This window comes from Stegastes partitus, unplaced genomic scaffold (genome assembly GCF_000690725.1).
Source record: "Stegastes partitus isolate 25-593 unplaced genomic scaffold, Stegastes_partitus-1.0.2 Scaffold916, whole genome shotgun sequence".
Taxonomy (NCBI): Eukaryota; Metazoa; Chordata; class Actinopteri; family Pomacentridae; genus Stegastes; species Stegastes partitus.
Genome location: NW_007578647.1, coordinates 130305 through 151395, shown reverse-complemented (window position 1 = coordinate 151395; position 21091 = coordinate 130305). Strand labels below are relative to the sequence as shown.

Below are 21091 nucleotides of genomic sequence, written 5' to 3'. Positions count from 1 at the left end.
CATCAAAGAAAAGTGCAATTAAACATTAAAGACACCACGTTTCATGTACTGGCTGCATGTTTCATCACTTTATCGCCTCAGCATAATGTTGTGGAGCTTTTCCCTTGAAATTTATGCTACATTGATTCTCGTAGGGTTCGTTGTTACAACACAACAGAACATAGACCAGGCTTTAATTGTCTGGCCCGCATGACCCGCACAACATCATCAACATGTTAACCTAAAGAAATCATATTTAAGAGCATTCCCCAATTTCGTGTGAACTGCGTGTCCCAGTCTCAAGACAATCATGATTTACTGGCAGAAACATTCTTACAGAGACTAATTTCACTTACTAGAATAGAAACAGTAAAGTAAGGAGTGCCAGACTCCAGGAGCTGAGTGTTGCTATATACCATGATGTCAATTTCTACTAGAGAAGGACCTTTTTGGAATTTCTAATGGAATCCATGCAATCCCACCCCAGACTATGAAGTCGATGAATTTCTGGAGCAAAGCAGAGAATTTTGTCACAGAATCACACACAGTTTAGACGTGTGTCGTAAACTACGGTAGACTTTTAGTCGTTCCTTTTTACTCGTTGTAGTCGGTCCCGCTACCTGCGCGACCACAGGTTTGCTCTCCACAACCCGCCTCCTGTGAGCCCGGTGCAGCAGGATCCGATAGACCCCGGTGATGGAGCTCCTGCAGTCTTTCCCCTGATTATTAAGGATGTGTTCTGAGCTGATTCCTAGTGTCTCCAGCGCTGCCTTTACCTCCATCTCTTCTTCGACAAGTTCGGATGGATCGCTCTCCGCCAGGTGGGACGGGTCTAGTTTAAAGGGCTCCAAGGCACGAGGGAAGTCCACCGGGAGCAGCCACTCGCAGCCCATCATCTGTTCCACTGTGCAGCGGTCAGATGGTATGGGCTGCAGGATACCCCTGATCAGCCTCTGGCACGCCTCAGGCACCCAAGTGGGCAGGACGTAGGCGCCCTCCATGATGCATCGCTTCAGTTTGGCCACAGTGTCGGCCCTGAACGGCATGGTGCCCGTCACCATAAAGAACAGCATCACCCCCAGGGCCCAGATGTCGACAAAGATGCCAACATAGTGCTCGTCCCGGAAGAGCTCGGGCGCGGCGTAAGGTGGAGAGCCGCAGAACGTGTTGAGTGTCTCGTCTCGGCGGCTCAGCGTGCTAAATCCAAAGTCGCCCACCTTGACACAGGAGCTGCTGGTGTAGAAGACGTTTTCTGCCTTCAAGTCACGGTGGATGATGTTGTTTTCATGCTGTGGGAGAACAAGGAGAAGCTGAATAATGTACGCACCAGCCACCTAATTCACTGCTTTAACCATGATTATATTGATAGAGGATCCACTGCATGTAAATACAACACCGTTAAGACATTCTGTGTTAGCAGTTCAATCCAAGTGGTTCACTCTAGTAGGTTTCTGTGAAGCTGGCTACGGAAGCTTGAAGTCCGATCAAAAATAGGTGTTGCTTATTTTTACTTCATTTAGATGTGTCCCATTCATATCCAACACAAAACAAGCACTTTTATGTCTTACAACATGTCTAACAAGGATAAGAGACGAACCCCACGACTGCCGCATCAATAGCTACTAAAATCTCATTGATCTATCTCAGTTTAGCTGTTTTGACATGTGCACCGCAGGCCCGGGCTTGTCTCGACATTTGCTGGAGAACGCAAACATGGAAATCGGTCAGACCGGATGTGAGATGGACTTTACTCTGCCCTGCAAGTACAAAATCAATGTAAAGTCCAATTGAGCCTATGAGCAAATACGGGAGGTGGTTGTTTACAGAATTTACAGCTTGCCAGTGGTGCCGCGCCTCAACCAGGTGGAGTGTTTCCAGTAGTGATACAAGAGTGAAGAAGCAACTCCAAATGTCCTGTGTGAAACTTGCTGCTATTATTATTTTTACAACAGTTTTCATGTACCTTCCTCATACAGCCTTGAAATGATGTCATATATTTATATATTTCGTTAAATCTGTTATCATACTCTGCTATATTATACCTACAGTTTTGAATAATCTTCACCACTGCTTTATCATACTGATGAGTTCGAAGTCTTACTTTATTGTTCTGTTGTGCCGATCATACTTGGACAAAGCATGAGTGCCGAAGCAGTTAACACACATAAAGAGTGAAAATGCAGGTTAAAAGTGATCAAAACCAGTCGTGTGCAAAAAGTCTGGACTGACAGAAAATGTCTTTGACATTAATTGGGTTAGAAGATTGGATCAAATTTTAATGAGCGTCATGGTTTATCTGGGTCACTGTAGCAGCACAGTGTAACTGATGCTATAGATGGAACTGCACAGGAGACGGCATAAGTTTTATTTTTTATGGTTAATATGGGGCACCAGGATCTTTCTGTGTTTGTTCTCCCAGTGCAGAGTGGGTTCTCTCCGGGTTCTCCGGCTTCCTCCCACACAGTCCAAAAACATGTTGAGGTTAATTGGTGATTCTAAATTGTCCGTAGGTGTGAATGTGAGTGTGCTTGGTTGTCTGTCTCTAAGTGTAGCCCTGTGATAGACTGGTTACCTGTCCAGGTGAACCTGCCTTCACCCTGAGTCAGCTGGGATAGACTCCAGCCCCCCATGACCCTAGTGAGGATTAAGTGGTGTATAGATAATGGATAGATGGGTGATATTCGAATTAACTTATTTGATTTAGACTGATTTTGTCTACTGTTATTTTACTTTGACATAACACTACGATATAAACTTGATGCACTGACCATGTGTTTGACAGCAGAGAGGATCTGAGCAAAGACAATCTTGCTATCAGTGTCAGAAAGTTTTCCTTCTGTAGTGATCTTGGTGTAGAGCTCCCCTCCTCCTGCGTACTCCAACACCAGGTGTAGCCGCGACAACGTCTCCACCACCTACAGGAGAAAAGACAGAAAGCACCAAAAGTAAGTGTCAGAATGTATTTCTCAGAAACAGAGTGACTGCCAACTGGATTAAGTGATGGCACAAAAGGATGAGGTAGATTTCACAGTTAGGAGTCTGACCTCATAGAGGCGTATGATGTTGGGATGATGTAGCTTCTCCATGCTAGAGATCTCTCTGGACAGCAGCCTCTGGGTCTTCTGATCAAGCTTGGTTTTGTCTAAGATCTTTATGGCCACTTTGTCTGGCGATGCCAAGGAAGTTCATAGAAGGAAAAAGTTCATGGTCAGTGACGCATGATGCAACAGAGCCACTTCAGATTGTCTCATTTCAACAGAAACTTAGCTGGGAAAGGAATATCTAAAAAGCTGATTTGTTAAAATGGAGATACAAGTGCCTCCCAGTTGTGGTAAAGTTGTCTTAAACAACATCACTTGCTTAACAAACCATTTATCAGTTGTTACATAAATCTTTTGTGGATAGCGGGTAGACATAGTGAGCCTGGTTCCACCTCGCAGACGCAGAATTGCCCCTGAAGTGACCAAGACTGATGCTCTGCTCCGGTTAATTTGATGGAGGATGAGCTGCACTCAGAAACCAATTTTCTTGATTATGTTCTCCCAGGGGGTCAATTCTCACTTTTATCCCTATCTAAAAGGAAATTTGCTTTTGTAATTCAGGGAAAACTGCTCTTTTTTTTTTTTGTCCTAGAGCAGTGACTAAAACTCTGAGCAGACACGGAGGATCGAGTCGGGGCGAAGATTAAATATGACAGGAACACGGTGTTCTCAGTTAGATGGCTTGTTCTGGTATCTCATTTCACTCCCACCTTTAAAAATGTGAGGAAAGCATGGTGCAATTTTACAAATATACTCAATTTTGGAAGCACAAATTTGGAAAAATGTAAATACGTTGCATACGTCGACGTCGAACCTTGGCTGTATTCCTTTAAATGATTCATACGTAAAATAGACCTCAGGTAACTGAATACAGAAAAGTTCTTAAGTAGCAAAACGGTGTTGAGATATCTGATTGTGCTTCGGTATGCATTATTAAGGCCGGTATAAGACTCCCTTTCAGCTTTGACATAGCTTTCAATAGCAGCATTCAAAATGCATTGGAGCTCATATTGTTTTTGATGAAATGATACCGCTGACATGCACACACACACACACACACACACACACACAGATGCACATTGAACAAAAAAGGCCCGAATACAGTAAAAACAAAACATGCAAACCTTAAAGCACAGCGCATGCACACACACATACGGCCACACACCCATTTCCCTCTCTCTCTCTTTGATGAGGCATGCAGCAATTTTAGCCGTCGCTAAGGAAACTGGAGATCTCTAATCAATCCATCTGTTCAAGGGCAGCAGACAGTCTGTCTCTTTGTGGCTGAATCAGCCCCCTGGCCAGGCACACATCGCCTTGTTAGTGAATCGCTATAAGGACACACTTTTAGCGTTGTTCCCCATTGATGGAAACAGCTCATCAGCCGACTTATTACTTCAATCTAACAGGAAGCCAGACTATATGCGAGTTTACCTGTTTTTTGTTTTAATTAATTTATTTTATTTTAGAGTTCCTTTAATTCAACAACATACTATGTATTTGCTTCGTAATGTCAGTATGCAATCTATGCTTAGCTGGAGTTTTTGTTTGCCTCTGTGCATGTGCCATACATACAGTTGTGTTTTTACCTTTGGTGAGCGCATGAATTCCTAACTTGACATGGGAGAAATTTCCACACCCGATCTCTCCACGAATTTTGTAGAAGCCGATTCTTCTGCCCACTGTTAGTTCACGTACAACCCTGCAGAAGATTACACAACAGAAGATGTTGACACTAATATTCTTTGTGACATACTCCTGTGGCACCACCACAGAAAGAAATACACCAACTGGAAAGTCTAAATCAGAAGAAATGACCACAAAGATTTCTGCTTCCTCTCTTGAACCCTACCTTTCGTCCTGACACATGTCCAGGTTCAGCCTCTCCAGCGGAGTGAGGCGACGGATGGTGGCGCCCTCGTCATCTGTGTTGATGTCCGAGCTGTCCTGGTGGCTCCAGCGGGTGAACCTTTGGCCGCCAGCACCCACGCCCGTGCCTCCGACAGAGTCTCCATTAGACTCCCCAGTCTCGGCCCCAGAGGCTGAGCTGGTCCCAGCGGTGCACGCTGCCCCCGACACCCTCGAGCCTGCTGCCCCAGCCCCAGCTTCAGCCCCTTCTGGGCTGCTGTCAGAGGGGCAGACAGCAGTCATCCTGCAGGGGATGCCCAGGGTGGGGATTGGATTAGCTCATAGCTGGGAGGGATGCAGGACTGCAAGCACAAAAAGAAAAAAAATCCATTGTTTTGGTTAGTTTCTTATGATATTTTTGAGACACTACTCAACAGCACTTATGTAAAAAGTGCAGCATGTGTTGTTCTGCTGCACAATGACTGATGTTCCTACTGTTATGCAAGTGTCTAAAATCTACCCCGTTAAACTAACACTAATCGGCATAAAAAAGAGGAAAGAAAACAGCATTAGGGATAGATTTAGGCAAGGTACGACAAAAGTGTTTAGGGCCCACTAAAATATTTCTTTTATCTTTATTTGTCCGTTGATATCAGATCATCAATACCTGGTTTTGTAACACATGTTTGCTGTAGGACTGTTAAAAGCTAAAACAATCTTCCTAGCTTGTGCACACAAAAGCTAGAATACTTGCACGTATAGATAACCACAATACATCAAAGTACATGTAAGCAAATGTACAAAAAAAAACTTTACTTACCTTCAGACATGTGAGCCATTTAAAAGGTAATTTCAGCGTCCTTGTCCGAATACTGCAGCCATTTAGACAACTGAAATGGCAATATTATTTACTGTATTTCAGCTAAATCAGAACATCAAGTCCGTGGGTCCAAGCTCATCCTGCATCCAAAGTGTCCTGCTGCAAACTGTCCTCACCCTGGTGGACTATCAGGGTCAGTTTGTCATCTGAAGTTGGAAGCAGCTGTTGCCTTTTTGCACTTTAAGTACGTTTTTTAGTTTTCCTCACCGGCGCCTGCTGCAGGAAAGGCGGCGAGCGTAAAGATCAGATAAACCTTGTGTTATCGGATTCATGCTCACTGTTGTCTCCCGCTGAAGAGGTCGGCGGAGCTTTAATGGACTCTTTTGAGTCTCCTGGGTATAAATAGGCCACGGCGTGAGGAGGAGGGAAGAGGAGCTGGATGGGGGCGGTTGGAGGAAAGAGGTTGAACAGATGATAGTGTCAGGGTGCAGCCGTGGGGTGATTAGCGAGACACAACCTGGAATAAAGCACAAGAGAGAGACGCAGATGTAAATATAATATAATGTAAATCCTTTCTAACAACTTTCAGTGTACATGTATTTCCAGCTTTCATGTGGGAGAGTCTGCGTGCACAAGTCAGTACAAGTGTGCCTGTGCAGCATCTGCTTGAGTGTCCACTAACCCGTATTCTAATTCTTACTTAATTTACTGCCTGGCTCCAAGCACAGGTTGCCATGAGAGCCAGAATAAACAAATCAGAGCTCCTCATCAGTAAGAAGACGCTCACAATCTGAAATACCTGAATAACCAAACTTTACCATTTGAAACGCAGCGCATGAGTGACGCCTGCCGCTCCCCTGTGTGTGTGTGTGTGTGTTTGACGTGGGTGAGTTTATGAGAGCATAATTAGGTGATAATTGCACAGCTCTCCGCGAACAAAGCTCTAACAACGTCCCGTGAGAGGGGAAAGCGGAGGTGAATCTGAGGTGAAAGCGAATGATTGTTTCACAAAAATGGTTAGTTTTCTTTTGACTGAAATATTTTCTGTAACTATAAATAGAAATCTGTCAAATAAGATAAATATATTATGACATTTAATTCCACATGATGTCTTTAATCATATTTGGCAAATATATTTTGTTAAAGGTTTTAAAAATGACGCTGTATATTGATTGAATTTCTCAATTATTGTCTATTTAACAAAATAATAGCAAACTTTATGCTTTCAACCAGCTTTGGTAAATTCAACCTTACAGAAAAAGAAAGAAAACAACAGTATACATGTACAGTATACATGACCCAAACTACATACAGTTCACCGTCTCCACAGGATTTAAATCTACCTCTTTGGAATTGCTCCTTTTCCTTTAACAAACTGGCCACTGAAGAGTATTTGCGCTCAAAGGTTGGAGCCAAAAAGCCCGAAACTATTGAATGAATTGATACCACCTACAATCATTGCCTCTCATAGCCTCATAAGAAGTCTTCTGTTGTTGTCCAGAACTTTGCACAGGCCGTTTATGTCCCCCTGCTAAGAAGATCCTGCGCAACACAATTTAATTATGATTTAATCCCATTATGTTACCATCATGTTGATGCAGAACACCATGATCAGCAGCGAAGACTAGTCCCCAACAAAAGCATTATTCACTCCTGTTTAAGCAATTTTTGATTAAAAAATAAAAATGACAGTACTAGTAACTAAATATTTGTAACCTATTTTTAAAGATATATATCACTATCATTAGGACATAGACACACATGGCTGTCTCATTTCTTTCATGTGATTTGTTTACATCAAGAAAATGTCCTATAAACTAGTACAACATGTTTCTACAATTAGGTTAGGAGGCAACATATCGCTATAATTACATTATTGAGATAAGTTATAGCTGATGTGAGAAAATAGGTTTACTTCAGTATTGAATACATGAATTCAGTAACTCCAACAGGGTGTCCAGAGGAATAAAGTTCAGTTTTATTGTCGCCATTATAAGCTGACTGAGTGGTTTTTCATGACATAACTCACTGAGGTAAGAACCTTGTGCAACACGCTGCTTTCCAAGGCGTCCTCTCGTTTGTCTCCACGTTAAGATGAATGAATCCGTGTCGCAGCCTCAACCGGGAAAATCAAAGCAGCTCTCTTTTGTGAGGCCTAGAGTCTTCCAGCCTTCAAACACCTTCCTGCTCGTCGCACCATGAATATCTACGCATTGATCTCAGGCAGCCTAAAAGGACTTGCTCGGAGAGGAGAGGCCTCCACTTTACAGCACAAAGCAACACACGCTGAATACCAGCCTTTTATGTGTGTAAATAAAAAGAACTAAAGGACAGTGGTGCATGAGATAAACAGATCGATGATGAGTACTGGGGCACAATCGTCAGGAAAATGTTCACCTTAAAGTATTCTTGAACGGATAGCGAATGATGAATAAGTCTTGGAGCATGGCCGTTATTGACTCAAACACTGAATCCTGTAACTAAATTAACTTTCATGCAAAAACATAAAACTTACAAATATAATAGAATTGCATTAACAGCAAAGAGAACATCTGTTGAGCAAAGGCGGATCTATAGGTCCAATTTGAGCGCGTCTCCAAAGAGGGTCTATAGATGAGTAGAGTTACTCGGAGTGCTTTATCCTTTGTTTCCACTGGATAACAAATCTACCTGGTTGCTTGGTGATGGACACTGACCAAGCACGTTTGCTTGTCTTTCCTGTCAGGCTGAGGATTAGGCATTAACTGAACCCGCGGGCCAGAGACGAGAGCACACAGCGTTTTATTTACAGTCATATCGTGCTGCGTTGAGCCCCAGAGTGCCCACGGTAATTACGCGCACGAGCGGACTAAAGGGTAAATAAACACACCGATATATGCACAAATACAGAGCGAAACGGTGCACTGGTGGAAGAATTACAGACCCCAGAACCATATGGCTATTTGCCTCTCCCTGTCTGATTGTGAATTCAAGCTGAAGTTGTCTGATATGAAAAATAATCAAATGTCTTTTCTTTAGTTACAATCTTTTTTCTTCTTCTTCTTTGGGTTGCTAATTAAATCAAGTGAACAGCCTTAATCACTTGAGCTGTAATGCCCTTCAGGGGTATAAGCAAAGCTACTGAGGGGGTGTATCAGAAACTTAAAGAAGATCCTGAGAAAGACAACATGGAAGCATCAAGAAAACTTTGCAATGTGTCTCCATCTTTTGTGGTTTTGGTTTTATACTTTACCTCATCATACAGACTGTTTCTTTTACCACCAACTCTTAGAAACAACTAATGATTACTTTCATCAATCTGATTTGATTATTTACTCAATTAAGGAAACTCTCAAATGTCTTGTTTCGTCCACAATCCAAAGAGTTTACTGTCAAAGAGGAGTAAAGAAACCAGAAAATCTTCCAATTTCTAAAGCTAGAATCAAAATGTTGTAGCTGTTCACAGTTAATGACTAATTAAATAGTTGACAACTAGTCAATTAATCAGTTAATTGTTGCTGCTCTATTTGGAAATTGCAGATTTTATGGACATTTTTTTTTATTTCAACATTTTTCTGACTTCAGGATGATTTAATTGGTACAAAATGATTAAAAGTCTGAATGAAAATCAACATTACATTGAAGACAACCATCCATTCCACTAATCTCTGTTGTTTTAAGTTTGATTTGCAGACAGATGTAGAGCTAAAAAAAAACAAAAAAAAAAACACTGCATATGATTATGCTGCTTATCACAAACAAGCCTATGAGTCTGCAAACAAGCAGCCCTTCATCAGCAAACACAATCAGCTTTGCCAAGTGTGAGTCCTTACTCACCAGACACTCAATCATTTGTCTGAGGATCCCTAAAGGCAAGAAGAAGGGTTTGCCTGGTGCACTCTGCTGCTGATCACACTGCTAGCATCAGCAGCCACTTCACACGCTCCAACAACGGAAAACACAAGAGCCCATCCACAGCAGCTGTGGAGCGAGAATTACTCACTCTTTCCATCTGCTGCAGCTCCGTTCACAAAAAAAAGAAAAAGAAAAAATGCCTGTTTGTGTCTTCAGCTTCATAAGGTGAGAGCACAGAGGAGCTGCTTCTCACTTCACCAGCTATGACAAAACTCACTTTTTTTTTACATCCATTTCCTCATTGCTTGGATCCCATTCTCTCCTTATCGTCGCCTTTTTTTTTTTTTGCATTGAGGCACAAAGACGCCGCACGCGCCTACACGCACGGCCTTTTCCTCAGATAGAAACCTGCACCGCCACGCTTGCGTAAATGCATACACATGCAGACAGTGAGCTCTCTCCAGCACAAAGCTCCCCAGTGTGTTAATTGAGACGCACAGCTGACAAGAATAAAAAGCTCGACAGTGAAAGAGCCGCAACAATGAAGACTATGGGCCCTAGGAACAGAGAGGCAGGCCTCTCTGGAATCTATGGGCCAAATATTTCACATTTCCCCCTCAAAAAAACACACACTGACCTCTAAATCCCTTCCCCCCTGACACAGTCCCAAGCAAAGCTGCACAGGATTCTATGGATGCACTGAAACTCATGAACCAACTTGGACAAAACATCTAACTTCTGAAAATGATGCTAAATGCACGACACTACACTCCTATTTTGTTTGATCTTTTTATGTGTTGCTCAGTGTTAATCTTCTTTTGTTACTGTTGAGTAAAAAAGAAAAACACTCATTCTCAAAGCTGGCCATACAGATCACACGTATAGACTCAAGTCCATCTCGGTGAGCACCAAAGAGACGCTGGATGTGTCTCCGAGGCCTTAACAAAGTTGCCATGACAGTGCATGCAGGGAGCACAATAACAGAAGGGTGACGCATCGACACTGTAAATCCTGCATCTGGCGGTTCCAATCTAAACGCTGTGTTCGGTCATTTATTTCTTTAAAGAGCTGTCTGAGTCTGCACGTTCTTCACCATCAGCACATCAAAGAAGGCTCGGATCAAAGGAAGAAAATTAAAAAAGCACAACGTTTCATGTTCTCCCGTTGATTGACCATCAAAAGAATAAAAATTAAGAACACATTTCATTCAGGTGGGAATAAAAATAACCCCCAAAAGGACTGTGTTTGTGTTTTTTTTTGGCTTCAAAAATATGGTAATAGATTCAGCTTCCAATCCAGGTCCACACTTACTTTTGCAATGGAATAGATTAATTTATTTTTAACATCTTTCAGGGTTTTTTTTTATTTCTTGAAGTAGGTGAAAAAGCACTAGTGTGTAATTAAAGACACATTATAGGGAATCAAGATGGCTCAGGTCAATAAGATATGTACGCTAAGACAACTGCTACATCCAAATCTGCTTCTCATTCACTTAAATCCATTTATTTTAGCTTTCAGAAAGCACAGAAAGCACAATAACACGTCTTAATATTATAACAGTTTCAAATTGTGTACTTTCCTTGCAGCAACATGCCAGGATTTGACTAATTTTTTCTCTCTGACACAATCAGTTTGCATGTAATTTGCAAGAATGTAAAACTAAAACTACTTTACTAGATCTGAACGAGACAGAAAGGGAGTTTAAAATGTGAAAAAAACATGACTGACAATGTCAAAAAACACAAATAAATCCCAAGTGAGAGGGCAACAGGTGTTAAACCAACACTCTGTCCATTGTTTCATTGAGCCGTGTGTGCTTGAAATAGTAAAAGAAGTTAATTAGGCTAATGATGGGTCCCCAAAGTTAGGAATTAGTCTGCCTGGATATGTGCATGTGCGTGCGTAACTGGCAGGTCAGCCATAGGTGATGAATGTTATGATCACAATCACAGCAAAATACCACGATGATAAAACGAATTTGGACCACGAGATGATGAAAAAAAACACACACTGAGCCTCATGTTGGTATAATTTACATCCATTAACACTTGGCTATAGCAGCCTCACAGATTATCAGAGAGCCCACTGCCGGAATGATCCTTGTAATGATCTCTGTAGATACTTTCTTCTGTGATAAAATACACCAAAAACATTCTTTCGAGGAGATTAATCTCGATGCGCATCAGTTAAGTGGCTTGTCTGTTCAGTGACAGTCAACAGTTAATATCCCTGCAGCAGGCCAATCCCTGAGAGCCTCTCATCACAAGCCCGCCGCACGCAAACAACACACATGTGAGCATTGGTCTTACTTGGGTGAGTATCTTCACTGGCCCGCGGCGACACTGTTTACAGACGTCGTTGCAAAATTCATCTTCTCCGGTGCCGGTGACATTGAGAGCGCACCGTCTCCGCCGCAGCTGCTCCCCGGTTCAGTCTGTTGTGAAGGAAATCCTGCTGAACGAGCAGGTGAAGCGACCAATCAGAGGCGGGCCGAGGGGGGTCCGCCGCGCGTCCTGCAACCAATCAGAAGCGAGACTCCAGTGAGCCCGTCCGTTCAGTACCACAGGAGCTGTCCCGGGCGGTGCGCAGGCGGCGGGGCGCACCAGGTAACCGGAGCCGTCACGCTCCACGCGCACTGGCCAGACGATTAGCAGAGCGGGCAGAGAGGGAGGGTCAAGGTGGGGTCAGAGGTTTGCGGGTTAATGGTTAATGCGTCCTAATACTTACTTATTCACCCCCCTTTCTTTTATTTCTAAGCTGTTGAATTTCCCTCAGGATCAAAACAGTAGCTCCATGTGCGTCTGTCCATATTATAGGGGCTGTTGTTGTTTTTATTCTACAGAGGGAGATCCTTACAGTGTCGAGTCGTTTCAATTACAAGCATCAGCAGGCTGCAGTTAGACTGATAATTAGCTGCCTGGTTCAAATAGAGCTTGGTTGATTTAGTGTTGTATTTATGTGCAATGGCATCATTGAGAAATTACACCAATATTCTGTAAATACACCAGTTTTCAGGCACCAAATAGGTTCCCTCTGCTGGAAAGAAGTCAGAATTAAACTACCCATTGTACTAATCCTGTTTAAAATAAAAAAAAACAAATCCCAGAGACTTTGATTCCTTGGATTAGTCATGATCTTGGAGAGCTGATAAACGACAAACTATTAATGACTTAATTCTTAGGGTTAGGGTCAAATGAAAACAGTGTCTTAAGCCATGTAGTCAGTTTGGGTCTGTATTAAACCATCCATCCATTATCTATACACCACTTAATCCTCACTAGGGGGTCTGGAGTCTATCCCAGCTGACTCAGGGCGAAGGCAGGGGACACCTGGACAGGTAACCAGTCTATCACAGGGCTACACTTAGAGACAGACAACCAAGCACACTCACATTCACACCTACGGACAATTTAGAATCACCAATTAACCTCAATGTGTTTTTGGACTGTGGGAGGAAGCTGGAGAACCTGGAGAGAACCCACGCTGCACGGGGAGAACATGCAAACTCCACGTAGAAAGATCCCAGTGCCCCCGGTGACCTTCTTGCTGCGAGGCAACAGTGCTTCCAACTGCACCACCTTGCAGCTCCTCTGTATTAAACCAACTTCTACCTGATTTTAACCAGCTGGGGGCGCTAGAAACACAACACACAGTTTATACCCATCACCTCATAGAGATAAAAGCAGATATGAAGCAACTTTCACATCACTTGGAGTTGTGTTTCTGGCCAGCTGGCAACTGCAAGTGCAATATTCACTTTTTTTTTTGGGTCCTGTTCTGGTTTCCAGAAACTCCCGAGGGTCTTTTTGCTGATAAGTGCTCCACTGTGTTTACCAGCAAGCAAGCAAGCAGCTTTGTATGCATTAGTCATGGTACGGCAGGAAGGGTACATTGGGTTTGAGCCTGAATCCAAGCACGCCTCATAGTTCTGTAAAGCTGAGGGGAACTGTAGAATTGGGTGATAAATCTTGGTGGGTTCATCCCTATCAGCGCTCTCTCAGACTGCACAGTCATCCTCTGGAGCTATTAGAAATTCAACAGCATTTCTAAATATATCTACACCCCACCGTGTCCAATATATGGATGGAAGACTAGCCCATTCTCGAAACCAGTTTTATTTCATATCTGATTTTTTTTTTTTTCCTACAAAAAACAAAACACCGTAAGTCAATATGAAAATAAACATCCAACGAAATTAACACTGAGAAACACCAGCAGCATACAACGGCTGTTATATGAGTGGCAACATTTCATTCATTGTAAAATTGTCATGGCGAGTGATCCAAGTTCAAAGGATAAAAATATGAATCTGAGATAAAACATGGGCATTAAAAAAAAAAAACGGCACGTGAAAATGGATTGATGAAGCACTGAAGACACCAAGAATATGGGATATGATGGCAAATGGCTTTTTAAAATAAATACAGCAACAAGAGCAAAAAAATCATTCCTCTGTCCATAACTCAGAGTTCAAAGAGAGACGGGTGGTGGTGGTGGTGGTGGGAGGAGAGACGCTTCACGTGACAGCAGGACAAACTGAGGTGACATGCTGTATCCCACATGCAGTGACCTGTATGGAAAATAAGACGTCTGTTTCAATCCTTTCCACATCCTCATACAGCCACTGCTTGCTCTGCCTCCTCCACGTTTACCACCTCTCCCTCCATCTCGACTTCCACCTGAGGGTTCACCACCTGCTGCCCATCCACTTCGGTCGTGGTCACGTGCACCACCTGGATCTGCACCCCGGCCTGTTTTAACCTCTCCATGTCCTCCTCGCACATCTCCGCCACCCCTCCGTCCTCCACCACCACTGTCGCCGTCTCCTCCATCTCCATCACATCCACCGGCTCCACCGTGACGTGTTCGACGTGAATGCCGTCATCCAGCAGCACCGTTTCCGCTCCCTCTATGCTCTGCGTTGCTATGGCGAGAGCGGTGGTTGCGGCGGAGTCAGTGATGACCAGTTCTTCGGTTGACTTGTCCTCGATTGAGTGGACGTCTTTGAGGTGGGCCTTCAGCTCTTTGGGGTGGGTGAACCACATGTCACACAGGGTGCAGTGGTTGGGCTTGACTCCCGTGTGACTCACTAGGTGGTCTTTGAACTGGTCCCAGCTGTTGAAGACACTGCTGCAGACCTGATGGAGAAGGTGGAGAAAATAGTAGGTCATCATCATAGGAAAAAAACAACAAAACATTCAGCTGTCTTTCTTTTCAGTAACAGAAAGTGGACAGTCATGACTCGATAATCTGACACTAAATGTAAAACCTTCTTTTATGTCGGATAGCAAGGCTGTCGGATTGTCAAGACGGAGGTTGAGATACAAGGAGGGCTTGATGCTGGAAGGCTCATTTGTTGTTGATATTTATTGTTTATAGTTGCTATGATAACTAGAAAGGCTGGTCCGAAGAGCACTTTCTGGTCCCTGGATATTCAGGCCCATTAATGATGAATATCAGAATATTCAGAGCGGTCGGGGGGCACTTCCACCCCGGGGGAGCGCTTTGACAGGGTGGAAGTGGTCGGAACACACAAGCAGTACTTGGCTGCTGATGCTAGTTTAGTTAGCGGTCACAGTTCTGTTTCCACCATCGGCAGCGGTGGGGGAGTGGCAGATACGCTCCACCGTTACCATCCATGTTTACTTCTGTAAACACTGAGCACGCTCGCTGCGTGTGACGTCGTCGTGTCCTCTTCTGCGCATGCGGGACACTTTTGGGTCGTATGAAGTTCACACAGCAGATCACATACAAGTCGTGTTTAACTGGAAATGTGAACGAACTCGCAAAAAATCAGATTTCACAAAAAAATCCGCATTGAGCATGAAGTCCTGCAGTCTGAACGTAGCCAATCTGTGGGATTGTTCAGTCAGATAATACGCTGTTATCCTGATTGTGACATAAAATGTCATGTCGGAGTCAGAATCCAAGGCTGTTGGTATGTTACGGCTGTTTTTATGGGTTCTGTTCGTTTTTCCTAAAATTCTACCATAGAGAACTGCTTCAGTCTGCCATATTCCTCCATTGAGGTCATTCTACAGCATCACTACAGGTTTATGGTCTTTGCTTTGACTGGATCACTCCAAAATGTTAATCATTCTGAAGTGATTTACTTCAATTTTCAATGTCACTGTTTTGCTGCATCACCCAACTTCTAGTGAGCAGACACCCTGATATTAGTCTGAAGGATAACTTGTTAACTTATAAATGAATTTCCCCCTCACAGATGACTAGCTGTCCAACCCTGAGTCACGATGCTCCCCTCCACTGCTTTCATGTGGGCATGCAGTGCCCTCTTTATTCCATATGGAGAGTTTTTCCTGTACAATTCAACCTTGGTTTAATTAGGCCACAAAATATTTTGCTAATAAAGTTGCTGAGCTTTGGCAGTTTTCAGGCACAGAGTTTTTCTGTGATGTCCTGACATCAACACACCACTCCACATGCTCAGCATCATGATCTGTGTACAGCACCGAATACACAGACATGCTAAATGGCTTCAATTATGCATTTAAACCTTCTTTTTTTAATGTCTGTGTTGTACTTTTGGAGTCAATTTGTCCAGGTGTAGGGAGAATCACCATCATGCAAAATAGCCTCTATTTAAAGACAACTAATCTGTGGAACAATGAATTTGCTGAACCTTTTAACCCTTTCCAGCTTAAGCAAACTTCTTGTGATCAAAGCTAAAAGAGAAGTCTGTTTTTCAAGGAATACTTCACATGTTTCTTCTGTGAATCTGTGAAAAGCAACCTCACAATGTTTTTGTACTGGTTTTAAAAATAAAGTAAAGGAGCTCTAACCACACTTCCAATCTTGCTTCAAGGTTTGAGAACTCCTGACTCCAGTTAGATTTTGTTGTAGTCACAGGTTCACACACATTTTCCAATCTGTGGATGCTTGAATCATGTACTCAGTATAGACCGTATAATACAACATTGTGAATGTCTTTGACCACATTTTTAAAGACACACAAGGCTCCCTTATTTTTTCTTGCAACTGTATCAGAAAATCTGGACATTCTGTTTCTCTGCATTCAATGAACAAATCAGTAAACCTCTTCTTTTTTTTTTTTAATCTGAAAATCCTTGATCCACTATCATCACTGGCCTGGCAGTGGAGCACTTGGCTGCTGTGATTGTGGACAAACTGTACCTGGCATTCATACAGCTTCTTGCGCCCCTTCTTGGCTCCAGCCCCATTCTGACAGGCTGCCATATGGCACTTCAATGTGCTGTTTCTTGCAAATCGCTCGTGACAATCTGGACATTCATACGGTTTTTCACCTAAAGATGGACACAAAGGGACAGAAACATTTCTTAATGCGAGACATACAGTAACTGCTCTGCTGGACAAATATGCTGAATCATGATTAGCCACCAGCTTGTGAACTTATCACATTGCTTTTCATTCTCACCAGTGTGTTTCCGCAAGTGCTCCTTAAAGTGTCCAAAGTGGTCAAAGTGCTTCTTACAGTATTCGCAAATGTGCACTTTCTTTTGGGGCTTCTGGTTTCGAGACAGCTCCTCCGCGTCAAAATGAAACGTGCTGATGTGCTGCTTCAACGCGCCCTCCCGTGTGTAGGCTTTACCACAGTGGCTACAGACATGGGGCTTCTCCAGTGATCCCAGGTGTGTTTTCAAGTGCTGTTTGAGGTGGTAGTACAACTTGAAGCTGCGGTCGCACTTGTTGCAGCGAAACACGTTGTCTACTTGAGAAATCTGGACCTCGACAACCTCGACATTCTCCAGCACCTTGGAGGCAGTTACTGTTTCCTCCTGATACACGACCTCCTGCTAAACACAAACACAGACATACGTACTGAGTTAACACCTTCACACCCAGAAGTCTCATATTGACAGATAAAGATGAATTATTATTAAGAAAATCAGTTTACCTCTTCAATTCCTCCCTTCTTGATCACCTGAAGGGTTGGTTCCCCTTGCTGATATTTACTTGTTATATCAGCAAGAAGAGCCAAAGCGGAGTCATCGGATGCTGCCTGAGCGTTCTTTGCTGCGTCGACCACCTCCTCTAGTCCCGACTCCTCCACCTCAATGGCCCCTTCACCTATTACTTCAATCTCCACCTGCAAGGCGTTGAAAATATTACCAGGAATGAATTTTAGTAGTAGGCATATGTTCACTGAAATGTCAACAACAACATCAGGAAATATATACGTGAGACCAAAATAAACATACTGACCTGCTCCCCTTCCACTGAGGGTAGGGTTTCTGTAATCACATTAGATGTCTCAGCAATCTTTCTCTTTTTGCCTTTGCCCCTCCCTGGCGTTGAAAAATTTTCATTTATTCTACAAGAGAAGATGAGCTATTGGTGAGAAGTTGTTTATACCAAGGATTCTGTTCCAGCTCTTTAAACACTTAAGACACCAGCACATTCAGGAACTACATCAATTAAATTCTCACTTATTGTTGAGTGCCTTGATGGCTTCCTGCATTTGTAGGTATTCAGCAGCCTTCCAGACATCGTAGGCCTCTTCTTCTCCTCCTATAGCTAACGTGGCCGTGTACGTGAACTCCATCAGCTGCCGAAAGGCTGTGTTGCTCACTCCTGTTAAAATGTGACAGAGATGCACTGGTGAATAAAAGCTAGCAACGAAAGAAAATATGTAAGTAGGTCTCAGTCCCAGATGGACACATCTGGAACATAAAACACACCGAGTTTGTGGCTCAGACCAACTAACAGATTGAAAATGTTCTGATATATAACACCAAGTTGTGATTTTTGTGAATAATGGAGTTGTTTTTTTTTATGAACAACAAAATCTGGTTTAATTTCTACTTTGATTTACCAAATGTATTCAAAAACTGTTCAAGTTTTGGCAAACTGGATCATATTTTCATCGCTTATGTCACTGTTCCGACCACTTCTAAAAACTTTCGATCAAGTTTCTCATTGCTAAGACCTGGAGATGTGATGATTGTTTTAGAAGTAGCAACAATAAGGCAAGCAAATAGAGGCAATCACAGCAAACATCACTCGTATTCAGACAACCAGATATGTTCGAAAAGAAACTACAGAGCTGCAACATCAACCAATATATTGGTATCAGTGTAGACAGGAAGCAGCAGCACAGAATTGAAGAGCAAATGTCCAGCAGTTTTTTGTTTTTTTTTAACAGTGCCATCATTACATAGTTTGTCCACTAGAGAGCACAAGTTTATTCTGTTATGTCTGCTTTGAATGTACCTTGGTCACAAACAAACAAAAAAGATAATTATTTTTAGGTTTTATAAGCTCTTATACATTGATCAAAATCCAGCATGAGTCAGGCTAATATGAAAGAAGTATTTTTAGAAGTATAAACTGTAGATAAAAATAAAACAACAGCCTGTTTGGGCAATAATCTTAACATCAGCATTGTTTTCCCACCCATAGAAAATTCACTCTGATTGCTTCTTTGTCTAAATAGAAATACAACGCAGCTCACCTTCAATCTCCACCAAAGGCTCCTGAGTAAAATCCTGGAAGAACTTGTGAAAAAACTGACTGCATGCTGCCAGCACTGCTTTATGGGCTCTAAACTGGTGTCCTAGGATTTGACAAGAAACATAGAAGCAATTAGTGTTGCAGAGAAATTTCACCAAGATATCGTAAAGATGACCTACAATGTGTGCAGGCTCACCATCCACAATCAAGGTGATGTCTGTGAACTGGTCCAGCTGTCGTTGTTCATTAAGCTTGTCCATCATGACTTTGTAGTGTGCCGGATACTCGCAGCCTCCATTCACCTCCACCTCCGCCTCCGCCGCCATTATTCCCCTCTGCAGGAAGGACAGAAGATGCACATACATTTCTTAATATTATAGAAGAGAAGCATTGCAATGATATTTTGGATTGCACTGGATCGTGGTTATAGTTTTTCTACACTGTTTTGATGTCTTGTGGAAAAATAAGAGTTTTAATACAGCTGAACTTCACTGTCAAAAGTATTTTGAGAAGGAAAAGAAATGTATATTGACAATGGCTGAGAAACTTCAAATAACAAACCAGTGCAACAGAGTCAATTAAACCTCATACAGTCCAAAATAGCAAAGTGAGAAAGTTGGACAAGTTATTTTCAAACAAGCACTAATTTGATGGGTCCTTTATAGTTGAATTTAGAATAGCTGTAAAGTAATTTTGCAGATTATTACACCATGGATGAGCAGACATGGAAGAAATCATGGGACCAAGTTTATTGGACATAGTCTCAAAAGTAAACTGCATACCATTAAATGATAATTTAAAGCCATGCAAGGCATAAAAAAACACCACTTCAAAATGTCAAAAGCGTCTCCCAACACGGCGAGTCTTTGTATAATCCAACGTTTGATATATACCAACTCTTGATCTGACACACAGGGCTCACGTAGCTAGCTTAACAGCATTGCTAGCTTAGCTCCGCGTTAGCTTAACCCGTAGATACACAAACCTACCCCCTACCGAAGACCAAATTAAGTCATTTCACACACCTGACGAACACATATCACCAAAGGCCAACTCGCTGCGAGTAGCTGCAGCTGTGGAAGCGTTTCGACACGGGAACATGAAGTAAATAAACATGGCCGAACGCCACAGTGTTGCAGGTAACAGGCCTCCTAGCACGCTCGCCATTTCGCGTTTGACAATCAACATTACGTCATCAAACCGCGCATTAAAATACACTTTTCCCAGACAGATTTCTAAATTATAACAGCCACGGGTCAAAATACGCCTTAAAAACCATCGGTACACGTACCTCGAGTTTGGCTACGCTGCTTCAGAAAGTTGTTTTGCGGTAATATTTCCCTCGACGCATGTACCGCTGTTCTACTCTCGTTGCTCCAAAAAGGGCGGTCGTTCAACTGTCAGGCCTCGCTTTCCCAGAAACCCTTGCGAAGTCAAGGACGCCGATGAGCGTTGCTTAGTGACGGCGGTGAACCGCAAGTGTTAACTTATTCTCAGCTGTGAATAATAAGTGTTAAGAAAAACGGGTTTTTACACATTATTGCGATTAGAATTATCTTAATATATTCTCGTCAAGTAATGTGTGAAATAATGTCATTGCATGTACACCATAGTTATTGGTAAGAAGCGTAAGAAATATCTTTACCTAAGTTAAACTATCCATACCTTTACTACCTAAAATGCATGGTATATAAAAAATAAAATAAAATAAAAAAAACATTTGCAATCATAATGGCTTTGTAGAGGCACAATTGTTGTAGTTGTTTAGTCAGAAAAATGTATTTAAGTTATAAATTAAGCATCTCTTCAGGCAGCAGAATGCCATAAACCAGCTCAGATGTCATAAAGCTGCAGCTGCTGCAAATCAGTCACACTATAAATTTGTGTACTTTTTTTTGACAAAACAAATACATCTCACAACAAATAGTCCCTCTGTACACAAAAGGCTGAAGTCTAAATAAGATAACAGATACTGTGTGCGTGTTAGTATGAGCCTAACTATGTTCCAGGTGTTACAAATTAAAAGCATAGAAATAGTATGAATAGGAAAATATGTACACTCATGTAAAGAGCCACATCTTCATAAAAAGAAACGGGGCATGGGAGCACATGGCAT

General features: G+C 42.5%; 2 protein-coding genes across 5 annotated transcripts; both read right to left on the bottom strand.

Annotated features, from left to right (window-relative positions):
- Positions 1-509: 509 nt before the first annotated feature.
- Positions 510-5171, bottom strand: nim1ka (NIM1 serine/threonine protein kinase a). The gene is made up of 5 exons (XM_008293862.1): positions 4873-5171; positions 4610-4722; positions 3024-3145; positions 2748-2894; positions 510-1268 (listed from the first exon to the last, which is right to left on the bottom strand). Exons 1-5 carry the CDS (start codon positions 5169-5171, stop codon positions 510-512), a joined length of 1440 nt encoding a protein of 479 aa, XP_008292084.1.
- Positions 5172-13666: 8495 nt separating this feature from the next.
- Positions 13667-20360, bottom strand: znf131 (zinc finger protein 131). Of its 4 annotated transcripts, none has more exons than XM_008293858.1 (9): positions 20267-20360; positions 19172-19310; positions 18977-19078; positions 17952-18096; positions 17728-17836; positions 17420-17611; positions 16940-17318; positions 16678-16808; positions 13667-14660 (listed from the first exon to the last, which is right to left on the bottom strand). In XM_008293858.1, exons 2-9 carry the CDS (start codon positions 19299-19301, stop codon positions 14136-14138), a joined length of 1713 nt encoding a protein of 570 aa, XP_008292080.1. In that variant the 5' UTR covers positions 19302-19310; positions 20267-20360; the 3' UTR covers positions 13667-14135. The 4 variants fall into 4 exon arrangements, 3 of the variants coding, with proteins under 3 accessions (XP_008292080.1, XP_008292083.1, XP_008292081.1); XM_008293861.1 differs by having other exon boundaries at positions 16940-17315; XM_008293859.1 differs by lacking the exon at positions 20267-20360 and adding an exon at positions 20001-20121.
- Between the last annotated feature and the right edge of the window lie 731 nt (positions 20361-21091).